The sequence below is a fragment of the Cebidichthys violaceus genome, unplaced genomic scaffold, assembly GCF_023349555.1.
Source record: "Cebidichthys violaceus isolate CVI_PGR_0920_01 unplaced genomic scaffold, fCebVio1.0.p SCAF_12, whole genome shotgun sequence".
Lineage (NCBI taxonomy): Eukaryota > Metazoa > Chordata > Actinopteri > Perciformes > Stichaeidae > Cebidichthys > Cebidichthys violaceus.
Window position 1 is genome coordinate 10,410,472 of NW_027176285.1, and position 21,584 is coordinate 10,432,055.

The 21,584-nt window shown below is 39.4% G+C and overlaps 1 protein-coding gene across 1 annotated transcript; it reads right to left on the reverse strand.

Annotated features, from left to right (window-relative positions):
- Nucleotides 1–20,372: 20,372 nt before the first annotated feature.
- LOC137868665 (myosin light chain 4-like) lies at nt 20,373–21,312 on the reverse strand. The gene has a single exon (XM_068705550.1). The coding sequence runs from the start codon at nt 21,243–21,245 to the stop codon at nt 20,637–20,639; it is 609 nt and encodes a 202-aa protein (XP_068561651.1). The 5' UTR covers nt 21,246–21,312; the 3' UTR covers nt 20,373–20,636.
- Nucleotides 21,313–21,584: the final 272 nt, after the last annotated feature.

Below are 21,584 nucleotides of genomic sequence, written 5' to 3' on the forward strand. Positions count from 1 at the left end.
CTTTGGAGCTGTGTCAACAGTTCCTTGTGATTGAACACAGAATTGTATTGTTGCAGTACCAAGCTGGCCAACGGACAAATCTCCAAATGTACTCTGACTTGGTATATCGAGCATTCCTGACACATTCATGGCTGAAAAGTTATGTTAGCGTCACCAAGAATAGAACTTGTTGTGTTCCTCTGCATCAGGTTTACCATGTAGTCTACACCCAGTTCTGCCTGTGTTACACTGATGTGTGGGTTGAGCATGGTAGCACAATACAATGAAAATGCAAAAAGGCCCATACTACATCAACCTTTCATTTTCCATTTCATTTAACAGAGTCATTTATTACCCCACACCATTTACTTCTTCATTATGTTGACAAAAAGCCCCCATTATGGATGTTAAAATTTCGGGGGAAAGCAACAGGACTTTATCCAAATTAATTCCTGGTTTTAACCAGCACCATGGTTTTGATTCTTAAAATGTTGCATCCCATGCTTCATTTACTCGGCCCATACTGGGTACATAATTGTAAAAGAGGCTGCTCTAGTACATGTTTGGCAACAACATGTGAATGGAAAAGCCTCATGATATTCTCGCATTATTGTTGTCTGTAGGGGTATGAAATGCATTCATTAGAAAAACACTTGTTTCCTAACTCAGTATATATTCTCAGTGGAGTTAGTACTGCTTCATTACAAGAGCTACATAGGTGGAAGACACAGCCCTACAGAGCGCATCATGTGCAGTGTTTACTTCAAGCACTCCTACTACCTCCCTAAAGCCATGCATGGTGGATTGTAAATACTCAATGAAAAAAGTTCACGTTATTTTGAGCCCTCTGCCCGACAGCCTTCAGACATCTGAGACCCAGAAAAAAGAATAAATTAAATGAATTAATTGATGTACATGTCTAATTGATTTTTTTTACACAGATCATTCAAGCCGGCCAATAATCCCACAGGGAAATAACATGTCCATGGCTGACTTAACAGAGATCCACTGTAATGAATGATAGTTGAATGCTTTTGGAGGATTAGATTAATCAAATGTTGCTTCGTATGACAGCATTGTCTCCCCACTAAAACAGCATTTGGTTTATTAGATGTAAAGCTCAGCCAGTGCCCTGTGCTTTAAGGAAGTGCCCTCATTCTTCTTCCTCTTCTATTGTGTTTAGCAAGAACTCAGCACTGATAAATGTCTCTATAACCTTGGAAAAAAGTCAGGCTGAATACATCCTCAGGAAGTTAGGCTGTCAGCTAGGGGTTGAAGTCAAACGCGCTGCCTTTGCTCTCAACAGCATAACTATCACGCATACAAGCTGTGCTCCATTCCCCACTGACAATTGTTATGAAAGCTCAAGAGTAAAATCTGGAACGTATCTGCTTGGAAACTGATAGTGGTTGATGTATTCTAAGAAAAACACACAATAAAGAGCATTTTCTAATAAAGGTTTTGAACTTTGGAGATACAGTTCTACTTTTAATTACCCTCTAAAAGCCATCTAATCATATTGAACACCATGCCATGTCATAATGAAGCTTAGTTGCTTCTACAGTTCCATTCATCTGTGGCCCAAAAAAATCAATCCTGTGCTATTTAATTAAAGGGCAGGCTCACATTTCATCAAGTCTTTTCAGCTACACTGGGGTCTCCCTGTGTGCACCAAGCCTCTGTTTTGGTTGAGTGTTTATATAAGGAGAGAACTACTCTGGCATTGTTGGCATTTATTTGGATGTATGACCTTTTTAACATGCTTTCAATTGGGGGCCATCGTGTTTTCTCACTGAAGCAAAGGTTTTGTGAAAATGCCACAGAGTGGCAGCGTATAATGGCAGAGTAATAGGGAGGTAGTTAGATATGTCTCTCAATGACAGATAAGGTGCGCATTCAAAGAGATCCTGCTCAGAGAACAAGCCAATGGCTTAAAGGGTTTTTAGTGTCATTCATAAATTCCCTTAGATCTGTGTGTGTGTGTGTGTGTGTGTGTGTGTGTGTGTGTGTGTGTTTGTGTGTCTGTATAGGCATACATACTGTCTACTCTCTGAACTATCTTGTCATCTCGCTTTTTTCCTACAGAAATTAATTTGATCTAGTGTTCGACAGTGCCTCATTCTCAAAGATTTTCAGATTTGGTTTGCTTTCTTTTTTTCATAAAAATGAATTTAAAGCTGTTTCTCACTAGTGCAATTTAAAAATGCAGTGCAACATTACGATTATGCACATAAGTTCTGGTGCAAATTATTCCTGTTTCGTCAATGAGGCCCAATGAGTCTCCTCTTAAATATTGTCAGTGGCCACAAAAAAAAAAAGAAATCAGACGGAGAATGTCTAAGGTGCTACCATTAACTACAGAATACACGCTGACCTTAACACCCATTGTCATTAAACACCGACAGTCGATACACACTCTCCTAAGGCTAATCATTACAGAATGATGTTTTTTATGACATCAGTTTAAAAAAAAGGATTTCATTGTTCAAACATATTTCTGCAGCTTTTCTTCTGTAGACTGCTGAGAAACCTCTCAGCTAATAAAACTACTACCTTTGTGTTGCATGAGAACATGTTAAGTGCAATTCTATGCTTGCATGCTTTTACTCGTCATTTGGTTCAATTTAACATTCTCACAGGAGGAGGACAGAGAAAAATCATAGAATTCTGTTAGTGTCGTGTGAAGCTGAACAATCCAAAGTATACAGCAGCGCTACAAATGATAACTTCTGACATATTGTTGATAAATATTATACGATTTTAATGCACAGTCGATGGTACAGATGAGCGAACAGCCCGCGGCAGTTCATCCCAAGCTAATGCCAGCAAAAAATCAAATATGCACTCAAGACCAGTCCATGACGAAGACGCTGGAGGGCATCTAATAAATCCATTAAATGATTGGCAATACTGAGTAACCCAATCCGTCTTCTAAAAGTAAAGCAGCAACTGGTGTTTGTGTTGCTGTGTAAACATATAACATTATAGCCGATACGTTCTTTCCTGCCTGATAAGGTGTTGAGTCAATTTCATTGCAGCATTTAAGCCTGGCTCCTGAATGCCACTGAAGCCTTTATTGTGCTTTTCAGTGCTGCTGTCCACCTCCACACCTATGCTGCATGCGGAGGTGTCAAGAGCAAAGTTCTTCTTCGTAGTATATTTGATTCAGGTTATTTCACAAAAATTTGCATCTGCAGTTATTGCTTGCCTTTTACATTGGATATGCTGTATATCAGTATTTCATTTTTTTTTTAAGTTTTCCCTTCTCACAGCTAATAAATTCAGACTCATTTTACAAACCTCAAACTCATGTATTCCATTTGATTAAATGTTTGAAATATTATATCTAATAAGTATAATAAATAATGTTGTATAACCGTCTTTCAAATGTGTGGTGGAAAAAAATCTTTTTAACCTCCCTGTGAGAAATAACTGAGATGAGAAAACTGTTAAATATAAAAAACATATTTAATGAACAGACAGTTTGTAATAATTCAGCTGAATGGATAGAGCTCTTTCCCCACGGATGGTTCGGAGGTCTAACAACAATGAATAGACAAAACAGGATATATTTACACATTATCTCGTCTCCTCTCCCTTCACCCCCCTTTGCAGATGTCGACCTCCTCTGTCTGCCGATGCACCCACCAAGGCCTGATTCCAGCCTTTTGGTGGGAAGAGGGTTAGGTGGTGAGATCAGGATGACATTACCGCAAGCCAGAAATGCTAAAATACCTTTAAGTGGTGACATAAGGATAACACTACACAGAGAAATAAATGCTAAAATACCTTTGACAATGAGATCATTTAAATTATTCTAGTTGGCCTCGTCTGCATTTCTGCAAGTTTTAAGCAATACAAGTTAACTAAGAGAACGGTATGATAAATTTCTCCAACAAAATGTACGTTATTTACTGCCAGCTCTGTTTGATGAACAATGTGTATCCATCGACTCTGAGGATAGTGCAACACTTAGTGAAGCCTCTTTGCATCATTTAACACTGTACATGGTTTATTACTTAAGAGCCAGCGAGACTCTTCGGTCCGTACCCATCCACTAACAAAATATTAAAAATCAATAAAATGTTTTTTTAATTTATTAAATAGCACACCTTATTTCTTCTTTGAGACGCCGGCGCTGTGCCTTATAAATGATGGAAGCAGTCAGGGTTAGCAACAGTGGGTCCAGCCCTCAATGTAGAGTCATCCACCTTAGTCTGGTCATTAAGAGATCATAGTAAACACAACGGTTAGTGTCACATTTGAATCACCTTCGCTTTCCTTGCTGACTCCAATGAGATACTGTTTCCATTAGCGCTTCTCATTTTCGCTGCAGTTACTAAAAAAAAATATTTTGGAAAGGTTGCTTATAATGAGCATTGAGGTTTTGTTTTCATAGAGGAGCAAGAACCTCAGTTAGGGGGAGGGGGAAACTGCATTGACTCCTCATATATCAAAAGCTCTCACTAGATAGACAATATTGATCTGAGATGTGGAAAGGTAAAGCCAGTGGGAATCTAGAGGCAATCTCTCTTTTATGCATTCTCAAACCTGCATTGCAGCATTTTTCTTTTCTTTAATAGATGTTATGGTCGTTGTCCGAACTCTTAAATCAGAGGTTTTTTTACAGGTTTGCTTACAAATTATTTGTCATGTTACCTGCCTTCCTGGACTTTGTTCTATCCATGTCATATAGACAGGTCCCATGATCCCACCTCTCAAGCTGGTTAGTAAGATATAACAATAGCCTGCAGGAATGATGGTCAGAGCTACAAAAATAACCCATGTTGCCAAGGACAGTGTCAGCCACAATGCAGCTGATTGGGGCATATCTGGAGTCTGCAATTGACAGGCAATGCCAAAAAAGTAAGGCTATCCACAGTTAAATTGGGAGGCCTTAGTTTAGTCTGAGGTCAGACACAATTGACGGTGTTTATTTTCTGCCTTGCACATGTGGATGTATACAAATTGTGCTGGTAATTTGGGACTAATAGGATCCAGGTAATGGACAGTTGTCAAACTATGTGCCTGCAAGCAAGGGGATTGAAATAATTCCAATTTAATCATAAATTAATAAACCTTTTTTAAACATTCATAGAATTTGTACATAATGTATTTTACCAATTCATTTATTTCATTCAATGACTTGTATATATCATAATCTTCTTTAATTAAATGGGTGCCGGCTATCTATTCGTTTTTTTTTTTTCTATAAACCTTAATTGCACACAATCAGCACATTATTACACAACACCATAGGTATATTATACAGCGTCCATGTATCCTATGGGTATCGTTCTATGCTCCAGGATGCTTCTCTTCACTCTGCTGAGGTCCCATGCAGATGTAGTGAGCAGGGTGAGGATCACCTGCTTCTATTTAGTGCATTGCTCTTACAATGTTGAATAAGTAGCCTGTATGAAATCTCTACATTTAAGCCCTTATTTATGTGAATTTGAGTTTATACCCAAACGCCAGTTTAAACAAGTGTGTCTTGAGCCGACTTTTGAACGAGTTTACAGACACAGCAAACCGTAGGGGTGGAGGCAGAGCATTCCACAGCTTTTGGTGCTACTGCCTCAAAGGCTCGGTCACCACGGGCTTGAGGCGAGTGCGTGGGACCGACAGATAATTTAACATGTTCGATCTGAGAGCGCGGGCGGGTGAATATGGGTGAAGTAGTTCAGTCACATATGTAGGAGTCTGGCTGTGTAGTGTTCTCTAAGTGAGGGTGAGAATTTTAAAGTGGATCCTAAATGCTACAGGGAGCCAGTGAAGAGATCGGAGTATGCGGGTGATGTGAGACCGTCTATTTGTCCTAGTGAGTAATCAATCTGGCGGCAGCATTTTGGATTACCTGTAAACGGTTGAGAGCAGATACACTGAGTGATGAGAAAAGTGTGTTACAGTAGTCAATGCGTGAAGAGATGAAGACGTGTATCATCATCTCTGGTTCAGCTGTTGATACTACAGATCTCAGTTCACTGATATTTCTTAGGTGGAAGAAACATGATCTTGACAGCTGCTTAACATGGGGGTCAAACAACATGGATCGATCAATAATAACCCCTCGATTGCGCAGGTTGAAATGGGCAGCAGTGGAGAGTGGACCAATACTCTGCTTGATCGTGGGGACAAATTCATCTGGTGCAATAACTAGGACCTCCGTCTTAGTGCCGTTGACTTGTAAGCAGTTTTCTGCCGTCCAGTCTCTAAACAGCACACAGCATAAGGGAGTGTGCAGTGGGCAGAGACAGATTTTCGGTACGTTCTTGGCTAAAGCCATCCAATCAGGAAGAATACATTATCAAAGATTCCATATCAGCGGGTGTGTTAGCAGTTCTCTCACCAGTTTCAAATATGCAAAATGCATGTCATACATTTGTACTCTATTACAGTTTGGGAAATGAAATCTGTCCCTTAAATGTTGTCTATACGATATTCAGATTATTCCTATAGCAGCAAACAACTAAGTAAAGACATAGTGGAGGAGTAATGTCTACCTGGGCAGAGAGTTAAGTCGTTCTCCCTCTCTGTGAGTAAGCTGACCTTCTCCATGATTTGTCATCAAAGCAGGGCTGGCCGTGTGTGCCTGTCAGTGCATGTGAGCGTGCCGCACTGGTTACCTCACATCCGCCTCTGCAGCGCTCTCATACAGCGGTTACAGCTGACTACGCTGTCCAGACTGACGCTGTCGTCACAAAAGCTTAGAGCACCACCTCCGCTTTCTCCTCAGGTAAACGGTGCTAGCTCCGTCAGCACCGCTGCTGTTGTTTGCACTGTTAGCACCTTGAACTAACCCTTTCAATTCAGTTTGCTCAGTCAGTATTAAAATCTGTAAAAATGAGTTTACTGCACGTTATGTGCTGGCCCATTTCTTGCCCAGTGACATCCTGGAGTCTCCTCTGGCTGCTGGTAAAGAATTCTCTACTCGTGTGATCTTGTCATTTAACCCGTATCCCTCTAATACTGTAGGTCAGGGGTCACTTATAGGCGGACAGTGGTTCGAGTCCGGACCCAGACACCGTTGTATCTGGACCCTGGACCTAAAACCTATAGATAATTGAGAGTTATTACATTTTGACAGAGCGCTTCTTTTTTCACAGGCGCAGCTTTTTTAGCCTTTACGGGACACGTTCAACGGTCCAGGAAACACACAGATCAACATGCGTTGTAAATCACGTCACGTGATGCTACTGAGCCAATCAAACATGTGTATTCCGATAAGCTTCACGACTCGAGTGAGATTTACAAACACCGGGGAGACGGGGCGGGAGACCGAGTCGTCGGAGAATAATACGAGAGTCAGAATTGATATGGCGTTCTCCAAAAAGAGAAATGTGGTCAGCGAGACCAGAGCCTTTCACCAAGAACGGACAGACTGTTAAATGTTCATTTTTCCCACTGCAAGTTCTCATACGTTCAGAGACCATGGCGATAATTAAAAGTTAACGTGAAGTGCCACTACGAGACAAAGCTTAACTCTTTTTAGCAAACGTACCCACTTGCATTCGAAATGAAGGCACAGATAATAATAATAATCTAAGAGCAAAATATAATCAGAATCCTAACATAACATCTTTAACTGTCCAACAATGATGTAAACACAGAGAATGAGGCTGAAACAAGTGGTTTCAACAACCACAGATATAACGTTAGTCCCTGCACACAAATTTCTCTTTCTAGAAGATGAGAAGAATATATTGTGCCTTTCAGTTCATCCAGTTCAATTTAAAAAAAACTAACAATAATTATTGCTGAGATATTATTCAATTGAACTTTCTTAATTTGATTTGAAAGACAGTTGTTGATTAAATACCGACGTTAATAAAACTGCTAGGCTACTTCAGTATTTATATGGGACTAAATCACAGCGGAAGTTAGACATTATTGTGATTTTTCGTGGTCATGTGGGCACATTGGACACAGACCGGGTCCATACGCACTGAACTGTGCGTGTCCAATGTGTCCCTTGAAAGTCCATCTCCAAACAGTCCTGATGATTTGCACTACACGAACTGGAAACCGCAAGTTATATTGCAGCAGTCTAGGGAAGGATGAGCAGGCATTCTATCTTTAAATGGCTGTCGGGATTTAATCAACTAAAAGGCAAGATCCTTATACATCATGTGGCCATCGCTTGTCCAATTATAAATGATATCTACACCACACCAAACAGCAGTTGTGTGCAGCTGACCAGGAAAGAGGTTCACTTCTTTAGTTAAAGCTTTTTAAAAAGTGACATTATGTTTCTAACTCGATGCATTAATACAAATGAAAGGATTCGATCTGAGAGTGTCAGCATCAATAAAGCTGGCTTCTATTGAAATCAAGTCTCTCTTTCACTAAGTTGAGTGCTTAATAAATTGCTATGGAGATAAGTTAGGCACACCTCATCACTTGTGGTGGAAAGGTAAAGAATGGGTTGGGTCCATTGTTCGCAGCCTTTGAAGTATTACACGACTTCTAGCCGTCAGTCAATGACCTGAATAGTGTGTTGCAGGAACCCTTTACTTTGGTTAGCTGGCAGTACTGTTAGATCGCCATTTTACTCTGCTACGCACATGGTCCATTATTTGCACGGTAAGCTTTCTACATCACAAATAAACTACATAGTTTGTACTATAAACTATACCGATCCCTTTTTCAAAGGCCCCATTTCTCTGAATACATCTTTATAAGAAAAAGAGAGGAATTCTCACTGTTACTGTGAACAACTGGAAGTCACCTCACTGCCCTCTTCTATCCACATCCAATCGGATATAGCACAGCAGACATTACGCTAGGTATTATCTATAGGCCTATCATTTTCTACTATGATTTTCCCACCCAGAACTTCACTGACATAAAGACTGACTCACTTGGTTATCAGAAAATAACATGCTGTCACACCACTAACCCATTAAAGTACGGACACCATTAATGTGGATTGTGCATTAGAGCTCCTCACACCAAGTGGAAGGACATAAGACTCCATTATCCAGAATTTCACTTGCGCTTTGAGCAGATGTGATCTCACCAGCCATGTCAGCTTCACTTATATTTGCACTTGACATTTGAAATAAAATGACCCTTTGATAATACTTTGGCCTTTTCAGAAGATGGAGTACACACACTGACCTACAATGGAGTCACAAAGCATTCATTTTTCCACATTTCATTGTGTTATTTTAAAAGTGGATGCAGCTCATTTTTGCCATTAGTATTAATCATATGACTGTAATGACAAAGCAAAAAAGAAGTATTTTTGTAAATATATACAATTCAGACATATACCTTCAAATGAGACATTTCAAATGAGGTGCTTGATTGGCTATGCTTTGAAATTCATCAAGATTTACAATAAGCAATCTTGAAATTAATCTTGATGATGCAAAACCAAAGCACATAATTATGTAAAGATAAACACATACTTGCTCAGAATACAAGAACACGAACAACAATTGTCATGACTTTGATCAAGCCAAGTGATGAACGCAATCTCCTTCTGTGGCGGTATTGTATCAATAGAACTTAAAAATAGAAAAAGAAAGTATTAACCCAAGTAAAGTTTTGTACATGGGCCCTTTTCTTCACAGTGGAGAGCGTAAGACAAATGGACTTCCATACTGATGCTGGTGCAGAAACCTTAGCCAGCACCATGGTATTTGTGGGCCCTAATTGCGAACCGATTTCCCAATAAATCAAACTTTGGCTCTAAATTGTGTGAGGCCTAGCTTGGGGGTTAATTAGTACAAATCTAATTAAGCTGTTAGGCTCTCACCCTATCCCTCAGAAGGAAAAAAAAACACCTAAAATCACACTCAAAATGAATCAGGGTTAGCTCCTCAACTATAAGGAATATATGCATATTAATGGTCTCCTCAGAAATATGAATCCATTGTATTTTATCCTATTCATTTCATTGTATCACTACAATGACAATAAAAACCTCTTTATCTTTATCTTATCTTTATATTGCCATTTCAGAGTAAATGGAGATACATAAAGGAAATAATAACAGTTTTGTCATTGCCTAATATATAACCTGAATTTCAAATGCAATATCACCATTATAACCAAGACCGAATGGTAATGATTTAATATATTCTACTACTCTTAAATACAACTGGGACTGTAAATTGAATGAAAATACACTAAAATAAACAGTTTATGATACAATTTATAAAGATATACTCGGCCATATCCATCTTTTGGCCATGTTTACTTTATATATCATGACTGTTAACTGGAAGATTGACTTCAAAACACTAATAAATTCCATGAAGCCATGTTATAAATAACCTAATCCTCCAGAAAGCATTGCAACAGCAATAAACACAGTAAATATTGATCAATATTCATATGACTGAAGAGCTCATTGCTATACAGGCAGACACATGGAGAATGCCAGGCCCCGCAGTGCTCTATGAGGTCTCCTTAAATGAGTCTAAGCAAGCTAAAGAGAATGATAAAAGGTTAGTCTGAGCCTTAGGGAGGAGTCAGCAGCCATCTTAGTCAAGTTAGGCTGACATGCAATTTCCCAGCAGCCCCAACTTTACTGTAGAACCCTAAATAACTTAAATCTGCCATTTTTGGCAAAAATGACTTATGCATTGGTGAAACATAATGCCAAGAACATACATTCGTGTCATTGTGACTGTGAAATGGTAAGTTTTAATGCTTCATATCCCTGTTCATATTAATCCCTATATGTTTTGAGTTGAGGTGCGTTTAGGTGCATTAGAATGCTCGGAAATTTAAGTCTTCAGTGATCTTTAGAACGCCACTCGCTGTTATGTTCACAAAGGTTATATTTGTACAACTTAATAATCAGAATACTTTAAAAATAAGACATAGTTTGGACAACAAACAGTTGGCTTACGGATTCATTAAAGACCAGTTGTTTTCAAAACAGTGTATCATGCATATCTTCTCTAAAAAGACCATCTTCCATTGCAACTTTTTGGAACTACACCACAGAGGTAAACCCGATACTAAGTCCCTCGGGCTTGTGCTTGAAATGGTTTTCCTTTTGGCAACATCTGTCTTCCGTCCACTCTGTCTCTTCAACAGCTGCTGTCATTCACTACTCACTTAATCCACCTAGTGTGTCTTTCCACAGCGAATATGTTTAAAGGCTATTTCTCAGCTAAATCACTTCATCACAAAAGTCACTGTTTGGCAAGGCAAACTCAACCGTTGAAAGTTTTTCATTACCCTTGTGGCTACGACATATGCTGAATTTTCATGTATTTGTTCAGAAAGCTTACTGATTAAAAGACATTAATTCCAAAAATCTGCATCCTATTTGAGGTAATGAAGCCTAACTACTTCAACAGATTGATTCAGTTTCTTCCCTGAGAGAATTACTTAGTTTCTTCTTCATTTGCTTCAGTTTCTTAAATTGGCTGACACAGGTAGTGTTGTTGGGGGGTCAGGAGTACAGGGCAATAATATTCGCCTGTGAGGCAAAAGAAAGAAAGAACAAAAGTATCAGCCAGTCAGTTTCACCATGCAACTGAAAGCAGACTTGAAGCTAAGTCAATTTGCAACATTTAATGAGAAATGTAAGAAAGTGTTTCCTCTTAGTGCTACTTAGATGTTTTGGCCAGAGGCTATGTCTGTAATCCCTACAATGGTTTCTCAGTTACGGCAAAAAATAAGGAAAACACTGTCTAGAACACTCAATTTGGATTAGACCTCAGGACATAGATTTACATTAAGTGTTTCCCTCTAGAACTGCAAGACATCAATATGACGTACTGCCTAATGACTTAATTCCCTGTGATTGACATGGAGCCCCAACACATACATTCAGAGTTTTTATAAAAAGTTTTACAACATGGCAGTATGAGAACTGATATTTGTGCTGATTTATGTCGATCTATGGTGGTTTGGTAGAAACCTTACAATTAAATGAAATCCGAAACAAATAGGTCCAATCCCCATGACTTGCCAACAGGCAGCCAATTAACATATCTTTCCAGTCTTTAATAATAATAAATATATTAAATCCATATTAACATATATGATGGCCTCTGGAGAGGCAACATTCATATTCACACATCATTGTTCACAGTAGGTCAAAGCATTTTTTTTATAAGCTCACTAATGGTCATTAGTGAGCTTATAAAAAAAAAAAAAGTCTTATTTTTTAACTTCCAAGTGACAATATTATCATTATCAAACAATAAACTGGGGAAAAAAAGCAATTCAAGTTTGGTTATTATGCCAAAAATGAATAACTCTTCACACTTACATTCACCTCCGTATTGGCCTAATAAAGGTCTCATTAGTGCTGTAAAAAACAGTCTGTTGTTTGAAGTTAATTTAGCGTGAATGTAACATTGAAAACTTTCTTCTGAATGCGTAAGACCAACATGTTCTACAAAATATGAATATTACCGAGCTGCTACTTTCCTTGTTTTCTTGCGATAGGAGTTGCTGAAGTTTTAAGTTCCAGCATGACAGTCAGCTTGACTCCTCGTCGAGGAGCACAGAATACAGAAAAATAATAGCCTCCTGCTGCTGAGGATGGCAAAGGAGATACCTCAGAGGGTTTAGGCAAGGGCTCACCTTCCCTAAGGGCAGGTATGTAACTGGCAGAAAAACTTTGTCCCCACTAGAAATTATTTTTATTTATAGGCCAGCCAGAATAATAAATGTCAAATGAAGGATTTTTTTAAAGGTGAAACAAAGCTTAGTGGTAGCTCTGTTTCAGGGCTTGATGTACCTGTGAGGCATTCGAGAGATGCTATGTTCTTGTTGTGGTCCTGTATAGTCTGTAGTGTCATGGAAACAAATATCTTATTAGACGTTTGAATTTTGTGTTTTTAGTTTTAGTTATACAGTGTGGAATTAGAATAAATGGCTGTGGGCTGCTGCCTACAAGATGGCAGGTTCATTAGGTATGTTTATACATTTCCAAGACTAAATGGCAAGACTGAATAAGTAAAGGCCTGAGTTGTTTCCATGCTCACTTTACTTTAGCTTTATCTCTGAAATTCAAGAGTTAACTTCAGAACTTTTAATAAGACAAATGAGGTTGGTGATTATGTTCTCTGTTGCATCTCAACAGCTATAATGCAAGGAGACACTCTAATTAAGACATTTTATTACGAAACCATTCGGGAAGTCAGAGAATTCCAAAATACCATACAATCCATAAAGCACAGAGGAAGAAAACTGCCCCAGCAGCCTAAGAGTTATTCTAGAATTATGCATTTTTCACTTATTGCGGGTTAAAATCTAACTTAAACCCTATAAGCAAGTTATTTTCTCACCAAAGTATAGTGGCATGTGATCAATATGTAGGCCAATTGACCCTTCATTAAGCCCTGCCCCCAGCTGCTACTCCGTCAAGTTGTCAGAGCTACTATGAAGCCCAGGCTTCTACGTAGAAACGTTCATGTCCTTCCAACCTGTCAGGGTTACAAGTTTCACTTTAACACAACGTTTAACCATGACTAGCTTAAAATCCAGAAAACCAGCAGGAAAATTAAGAAACAATAGTCTATGGAACAGGCTGATGCCACGCTCTGATTGGCCAGTCAGAATTCAAGGGGCGGGACCTAGCAAAGGGTCAATTAAGTGGTTACAAAAGTGGATTTTGAAACATGACTAACTGTAGACAACTGTGTAATCTTTGAAAATGAAAACATTACATTTTTGCAGATGTTTTTAGTCTGGCAGTTACTATCCAAAGTATATTTTGCACCCTAGGGAGGGTCAGGGTGTCAAAATATGTTTTTCAAGAATTTAACATTTTGCACTAAGGGAACCTTATCCCATTTTAAGAGAATATTGTATAATCCAATAACATTTTCTCTTCATTTGCCGTTTAACTCTATGAAACCCAAAACAGCATTCTCAAGGGATACTTACATTTTCAATCAGTCGGCAAACAGAATCCTAATGGGTTTATCCAAGCATATAGAATCATATCATATCATATATTTACGACGACTGTCAGTTGGGACCCCATTATCAGCTGTAACCGCCCTGTGAGAGCAGAGCAGCAGCTGTGAGCTAACCGGTGGGACGCGCTCACATGCACTAACATGCTCTAAGGTGCACCAAAAGGTACGTGCGGCTGGCCCGGCGATGGCAACAAAGCAAGGAGAAGCTTGAATAACAACACACACAGAGGTAGAGCGACATTACTCCTCTATACCTCTACTTAGCAAATACTTGTTTGCTGTTATATTGATGTTCAGAATATTGATAAATATAGCCTCTTTGAAATTCTTAATTTTGACAAGACCAGTTCACATTTTATAGACTCACATGATTGCACATGACAAGTGAGTTCAGGCACATCTCATTATTGCCCTTGGCGCTGCTTCTAATCTGGCATCTGTACTGCACAAGGTGAAGAAGTATTGACCACTGGACAGCGCGTTGAATGGACGGTAATGAAAGCAGCTGTGAGGACAGAGGCCATTTATTATACAGAGGCTTTGCTTTTCCTGCGGCATGCTCTAAAGGACATTGTACAAAAGGCTTATCAAAGAGCCACAGAGTGTATTGACTGTGAATCGTCGGTGTTATAACTTCTCGTTCTGTAATCATTCAAACAATGTGTTCCTTATCATTCTAAGACAACACAAGAGAAAACTACATGTCAACATAAAAAAAAACGCACCATTTTTCAGATTTCAGATTGTAACTATGGTGAATATTTTTGACTGGTGGTACCATCAAAACTAATACATTTGTTGTTCATTTTTGTGAATGGAACACATCTATCATCCCCTCTCTGCAACTGACACACCACTTATATTCGGTATGGTATGATTTCAAAATGTAAAATTGCAACAGATAATCATGAAATGTTTAATTGATGTGCTTAACACCTTGATTCTGCATGCACTTGCCCCAAGAGAATACCAGGTGTTTGATTAATCCGCCTAATTGTTTTGTTTTAAGAGCTCAAAAGCTTCAAGAGAGAATACCACTTTAATTCATGGACAAAATCAGCCTTAACCAAAGAAGTGGTGCATTACATATCTTAGCTGTAATTTATTTTAAGCAAAGCATCAGTGTGATTACTTAACTGTCATCAGTCAACAGGACACATGCACTCCAATGTCATTAGTGCTAACAAGCTTGGTGGTGTTGCGCATCACAATGAGAGTGTCTACAATTCAGGGGCTGCTTATTTCCATCGTAATGGTACACAATGTTTTAGAAAACTGCAATATGATTTAGTTTCACGTAGGAGTGTGGCTACTATTTCTGAAAGCTATCTCAAGGGAACCCTCAAGTGAATTAGTTGATGGTGCTCACATCCAAAAAACAATTAACGTTATTGATTTCTAACTGCCTTCTGTTGCAAGTGAAGACATAAATATCAGTCTTAACTTGTTTTTATTAATTTGTGAGAGAAGACTGCAAATCATGTAACCTGGAAGTCTGTGAATAAAGGTTGAGACAATTGGCTCAAGAGGATCTCAGATATAATCACCGTGTGGCCGGTATCAAGTGTCTACATTAAAGTGATTCTCACCCACTGAGCAGAGTTAGCAGTTTCATCATGTATTGGACAGCGTTAATAGGGTTTGAATAGGTTGGATATGACTCCATGACTTCATCATATATGAAGAAATTATGTTCACACAAGATCAAGCCTTATCCATAAATGAGACCTGCTCTTGTAATTCAAAATCCGGTCAGACTCATTCTCGTAAATGAAATGAGTTCATCTATTCTTAATACAGAGCGGTGGATTTGTTGCTCCCTGTGAAAAATGATAGGCTGCCAAAAAATGATGCTGGCTGATCTTGACCTTGGCACACCTTTTGTGACTCCCGCTTGTTTTATAACCAAGGTGGTCATTCATCTTTGTCGTTACTCTCATGGTAATGTGTAACTGCTGAGCTAAACAGTGTTAAACTGGACATGAGAAATCTTTACGGAAACTGTGCCTGTTCCCAGAATGTTGCATGAAAAAAGATAAAGATAAATGTCTGTTTCACTATTTGCGTTTAAGTGATAATTCAGTACTCATTAGACATGTTGACACCCAAAATAAGGTACAGTGATTGCTACACCAATAACTGCTTGGCACCAAAATCCGCCTGCTGATCCTGGCAAAATATGAGAAATGCTGCCACTTGATATTTCTGTGCAAGTGTGTGTGTATTATGATGGTTTATGCTGCCACCTGTGCTGCTTGAGCTATTGCAGAGAGCAGTTTGCATGTCTGACATTTTAACACAACACAATCTAAAACAACAGAGCAGAGACCAGAGCAATGGAAATCACAGTAGTGGCAACACCTCTTTGACACAAAACATTTAACATGTTGGGTCCACTTTTTGTACAGAAACTGCTCTCACGACGAAAATTCAAACTCATGTGCACAAGCTGGTGGATCCCCTCAGCCAAGAGCCCCATATATTTGACAAAGGACTTTAAAGCTTAACAGCTGCTGATTAATCACGATGGCTCTAAATTACTGGCTGGCTCTCAACCGGGTATATGGAGCTAGCTGCCCAGTGCACTTAGAACCTCCTTTGCATGTACTTGACAGCTGCATGGAGTAAGTGCCACTTCTGCCTATTTAGCTGCATCTTTTTACTCCTTCTACAGAGTGTCAAAAATAGCTTCAACATGTGCCACCACATATTCCGATTCAATTGTTAATTGATTGGAAAAATGTTTTTTAGTAAACTTGAGCTTCATGATGTTGTTAAAATCTTTTTCCATCCATCTTTACATTTAATTCAAATCTAAATTGAAAAAAAAACTAACCTGAGCTTAGCTACTTTCAGTGACTGCAAGTCAGTACTTCATGCCGTTCAATACTTTGCTGTAAGGCTTTTATGGCACACATTATATACACTACAATTTTATTGGTCCCCATTAGCTGTCAACAACTACTTTCCTGTAGTCCACAAAGGAGGGAATAATTTAAACAGTTTCATGTAAATGTAATACCGCACATTATGCACATGCATATTGTATACAATAGAAAGGCAATTTAATGCTGACTTACAGTAAAAAATAAAAGGTAATGTATACAACCACATGACTCACTTTCAAAATGTATATTTTAAAAGAATATCTTTAAAATCTACTGCAATTTCCTAAATATTAATGGTCATGCAAAAAGAAAATCTGATATTTTATATATTTCTCAGAATGTTGTGTTTAGTAGGATTCCCCCCAATACTTTTTGTTAGCTCCAGTATTTTCATTTTTATATATAGTGTGGTGTGTTTGTACACTCCTGTGTGTTGCTGGTGGGAATCACGAGAACCAGGTCGGCACTGGTGGGTCTGAACTGTTCCGGGCAGAGCTAACAACACTGAGCCTCGCTGCAGGCTGAGCTGACAAGCCAGTGTGCTCATCGTCACAGGGTGTATTCCCTTTCAAACACACACTGCTTACATGTCAACCCACAATGATCTACAGTCGGGGAATAAATTATCATTGGCGAGACTGCTTGATTTCAACAGTACTTTCTTAAAACCGGCAAAAAAGTGAAATTAATAGGATGAAAGGTGCCTGCATACTGGAACAGCATGCTGCCAAGTGCATTTAAATATAGAATGAATATATAGCATGCAGGTAGGCAGTTGAAGTGCAGATGTTAAGAGCTGAAAATGCTTTAATTACCTTGATTCGATTGTGATTTTTCAAATACGCTATGGCTCTCTCAAACCCTTTCTCAAACCTGTCCATCTTAGCCATCACACAGTATCAAATTAAATTAAGATAAACGAGCTATGAGAGTATTATCCAGCAAAGGTGTTGGATTATACAGTAGAACATGATCAAATAGTGTAGAGGAGGTATAGTTTAGTGCTTTGGAAATAGTGGAGGTCTGGAGGTTTGACTGGTCTTATGAACAGTATGTCTCCATAATCCACTGTGAGGTTCACAGGTGCATGTTCAATATAATGTTTGCAGCCTTTGAGCTTTAAGCACAGTGATTAGACAAGGTCAGAAGAAGACAAAGAGGTGGATAGCAGTATTTGTTAAGATTGTCTATAAGATACACATGGTCTGACTTAAGAGTTCATATAAGTTGTTTTTATCTTAAAGAGTATACTTTTGATTTTTAATTAGTGATTCATTTGTCTTTTGTTTGTTTTGAGTTGTGTTTTTTGCCTTCTGGCATCTTCAGCGACGTTTACCCCCAGGCTGAAAGCAAGACCCACTCTACTCCCGACTGTAATGTTTAATTCATTCTTTGTTCAATTGATCTACTTAATTCAGCATCCAGGCTAGTGCAGGTAAACTTTGAACAAGGCAACATGTTTACAAAGCACAAAAGTGCACCTTCACTGTGCTATGGACCATTCAGTAAAGAAATGTGTTTGTATTTGAAGTGTAATGATTCATTGCTCCAACTCGATGAACCAAATGAATTGGATAGATCAAATTGGGTCCAAACTAATACCCCATAGAAAAGATGTCTTCTTTTTGCTGTTTCTTTGTTTTTAACAGCTAATTATTTAGGTTCCTCTTTGTTTCTCACCATCTGAGTTCATATGCAAATTGTCTGCTGCAATTGTTATCAATCCTGTAAGGTTCATATCATGTCTTCCATTCCCACTGCTGCATGTATTATACATTATAAAAGAACAGTAGTTAGGTCATTAGTTCTCAAAATTACAATTTTCACAAACCAACAAATGTGATTCCAACATCTGACGTGAAAGAAATAATACGATTTATGAAAACTGGTAAAGTTATACCAGATGAACTCAATGCTCACCTCTTTATGGAAGAGACAAAATGGATCTGGTGCATGATTGAGTTGTATTCCACCACAAACAGGTCGGCTGAGAACTGTTTGAACTGTGAAATGCAAGACTTCAGAAAGAATTAGCCCCGGTCAGCAGCAAAACCAATATTTTCCTATCACACAGCAAACCTGGCATGCGCTCCTCTCTTGCAGAGTTTCAAATTTTTCTAGCGGTTTTTCAGACGCATTAAAATTAAACTATTCACAGTTTTTCAGTGCAAGGTGCAGAGTCACAACGCTTGTTAATGTGCCACCTGGCCCAGGCGGCACAACACATCAAGCAAGAGGACGGCTTTAATACTTCAACACTTCCTTCCTGTTATCATGCGTCTGATCAGTGGGGCAATGGCACATGCAGACAAAAGGTTGTTATTAACGCTATTTAATTATGATGACCTACACCATTCAAGGTCACCCCATAATTATTATAACAGCGAGAGCTTGACGTCTGCTTAAATCATTTTCTTTCCCCGTTAATCACTTTTGATCGCCCGGTTGTGCACGCAACCCCGCTCCACAGACTCACCGCTCTGCTTTGTCTGCTTTGCCAAGGTGTTGTTTTAAGCAGCCGCACCTGTAGCGACGCGTCTAGGTGTGATCAGGGTCACGCTGTTGCCCAGTTGCTTTTCAAATTAAAATTTCCAAAAGCTACACACACAATTTTGCGAGTTTGTTTTGTTTTTCTTATACAGCTCTTTGTCTGATTTTGACATCGAATAAGATACTTCTGATGATGTGGGCTTCCAGGACTGTCAACTACACTGTGAATGAAAGCACTCTGCTCTTTTCAAGCTTTCAACCGCTTTCAGTTCACTGGTCCATGTGGCTGGATTTCAACAGCTCTCACCATCATATGAACTTGCACAACCCTGATGTATGCTCCCCACTCAGTGCAAAAGGACGGCCAGCCAAAGAGGACAATTGACTTTTGAAGGAAGCTGAACATGAAGCAATCTAATAAGTGGTCAAAATGTGCCTAATACAGCTTTACAGGCTTTTTATATAGTGTAGGTCAATCCAATCCACTGTAGTTAAATAATGAGGACTTACATACAAAGTGGAGTGCACTTTCCTCCGTTAAATCATGGACAAAAAATTTGACTCTTAAGAATACAACATATGATTTATACATTGTTCACTGAATACGATAACACTAGTTCAAAATTGTAGCTTTAAAAAGCCAACACAAATGGCCCCTCCAACAGAGGTGAGGTCTTATCCTTGGACCACCTGTCTTGTTGTCAAAGGGCCTGGATTAGGGCGTGCATATGTGTGTGTGTGTGTGTGTGTGTGTGTGTGTGTGTGTGTGTGTGTGTGTGTGTGCGTGTGTGTGTGCCTGTGTTTGTCCAGCATGTGGGAGTATATCTTGATCCACAGCAGCTGCCCCTCAAGCACTATGACAAGCATGCTCATTCAAACAGTCTTTGTGTAAAGTAGAATAGAATCAAATCTGTTCTATTTTCAGATGGAGCTAAATCCTATTTGTTTTTCGTCTCCCAGCAATAGTTTCCCGTAATCACATTAACACAGTTGATATGAAAAGTTGAATAGACATAAAATGAGCACTTTTATCAGCAATCCTGCGTGAATCATCATTTCCACTTCAAATGTAAATGTTGGGTAGACTGAAATGACATTTGTGAGGCAGTTTATAATTATATTTCCTTTATTAATGGAGTTTTCGTTTTGGATGTCCATTTTATCTCACTGGCATTTCATTATACGTCAGTGTTTATTAAAAAGAACTAATCATAGGTCTTGTGGCCAACATTTTCTCACTGAACATTAAATGCTGCTCTTGACAGAGAAATAATGTCACAGATGAAGTGACATGCTCACCTCTACATGGACACATGTTTAGCAAGGATCCAGAAAGTAGAGGAAACAGAAGTAAAGTCTTTATAGCGACATGTCACTTTCATCCGGAGAGAATATGCTTCACAAAGGAGGCATAGTTGATACACCCATTGGCATCCTCCTGTCCGCACATCAGTCTGTCCACCTCGTCTTCTGTCATCCTCTCTCCCAGTGTCGCCAGCACATGACGCAGCTCTGCTCCCATGATGGTGCCGTTGCCTTCCTTGTCAAAAACCCTGAGCCCCTCCACGAAATCCTCAAAGTTGCCTTTATCTTTTGCACGGGAGATATGTTGCAGCATTGGCAAGAAGGTCTCAAAATCCACCATTTTAACGCTCATGTCCTCTGGCCGCGGTTTGCCGAGCACTTTGAGCACATCTGCATTGGTAGGGTTCTGGCCCAGAGCTCGCATCACGTCTCCGCACTGGCCATACGTGATCTTCATTTCTCCAGTTGGTGTGCGGTCGAACAAGGTGAAAGCCTCCTTGAACTCCTCTATCTGGTCGGCAGTGAACTCAAGAGTGATGCTCTTGGGATCGAATGCAGGCTCCTTGGGCAGCTCAGGCAGTGGTTGAGGAGTTGAAGCTGGCTTACCAGCTGGAGCCGCATCTTTCTTAGGCTCTGGCTTTTTGAGATCAGGTTTCTTTGGTTCAATCTTCTTCGGTGCCATGCTGAGGGATTCAGAGGTGAGCTGCTACTTGCTGAAAAACAAGCAAGAGTCTGAAGGGATTGGAAGGGATCCCCAAGCACAGAGGGCCACCACCTCTACCGGAGCTTTTATATGTGCTTTGTCTAGGGAGCAAGATAGCAATTTCCAACAGCACACTATAAAAGGAAGAAACCTGAAATAGATTCCCATAGCAAGTGATGTCAACATTAAGTATTGTTCTCAGCTGCTGTCATCTAGCCAATAGGGCTATTCACTGTCATTAGTGAGGGTCCAGTTGCATTAGGCCAAAAATGTTGTGTCCCTCTGATGGACAAAGGGATCAGAGCACAATATATCAGC

Excerpts from the sequence above, each read along its gene's own strand:
- LOC137868665 (XM_068705550.1), bottom strand. The coding sequence starts at position 21,245 with ATGGCACCGAAGAAGATTGAACCAAAGAAACCTGATCTCAAAAAGCCA.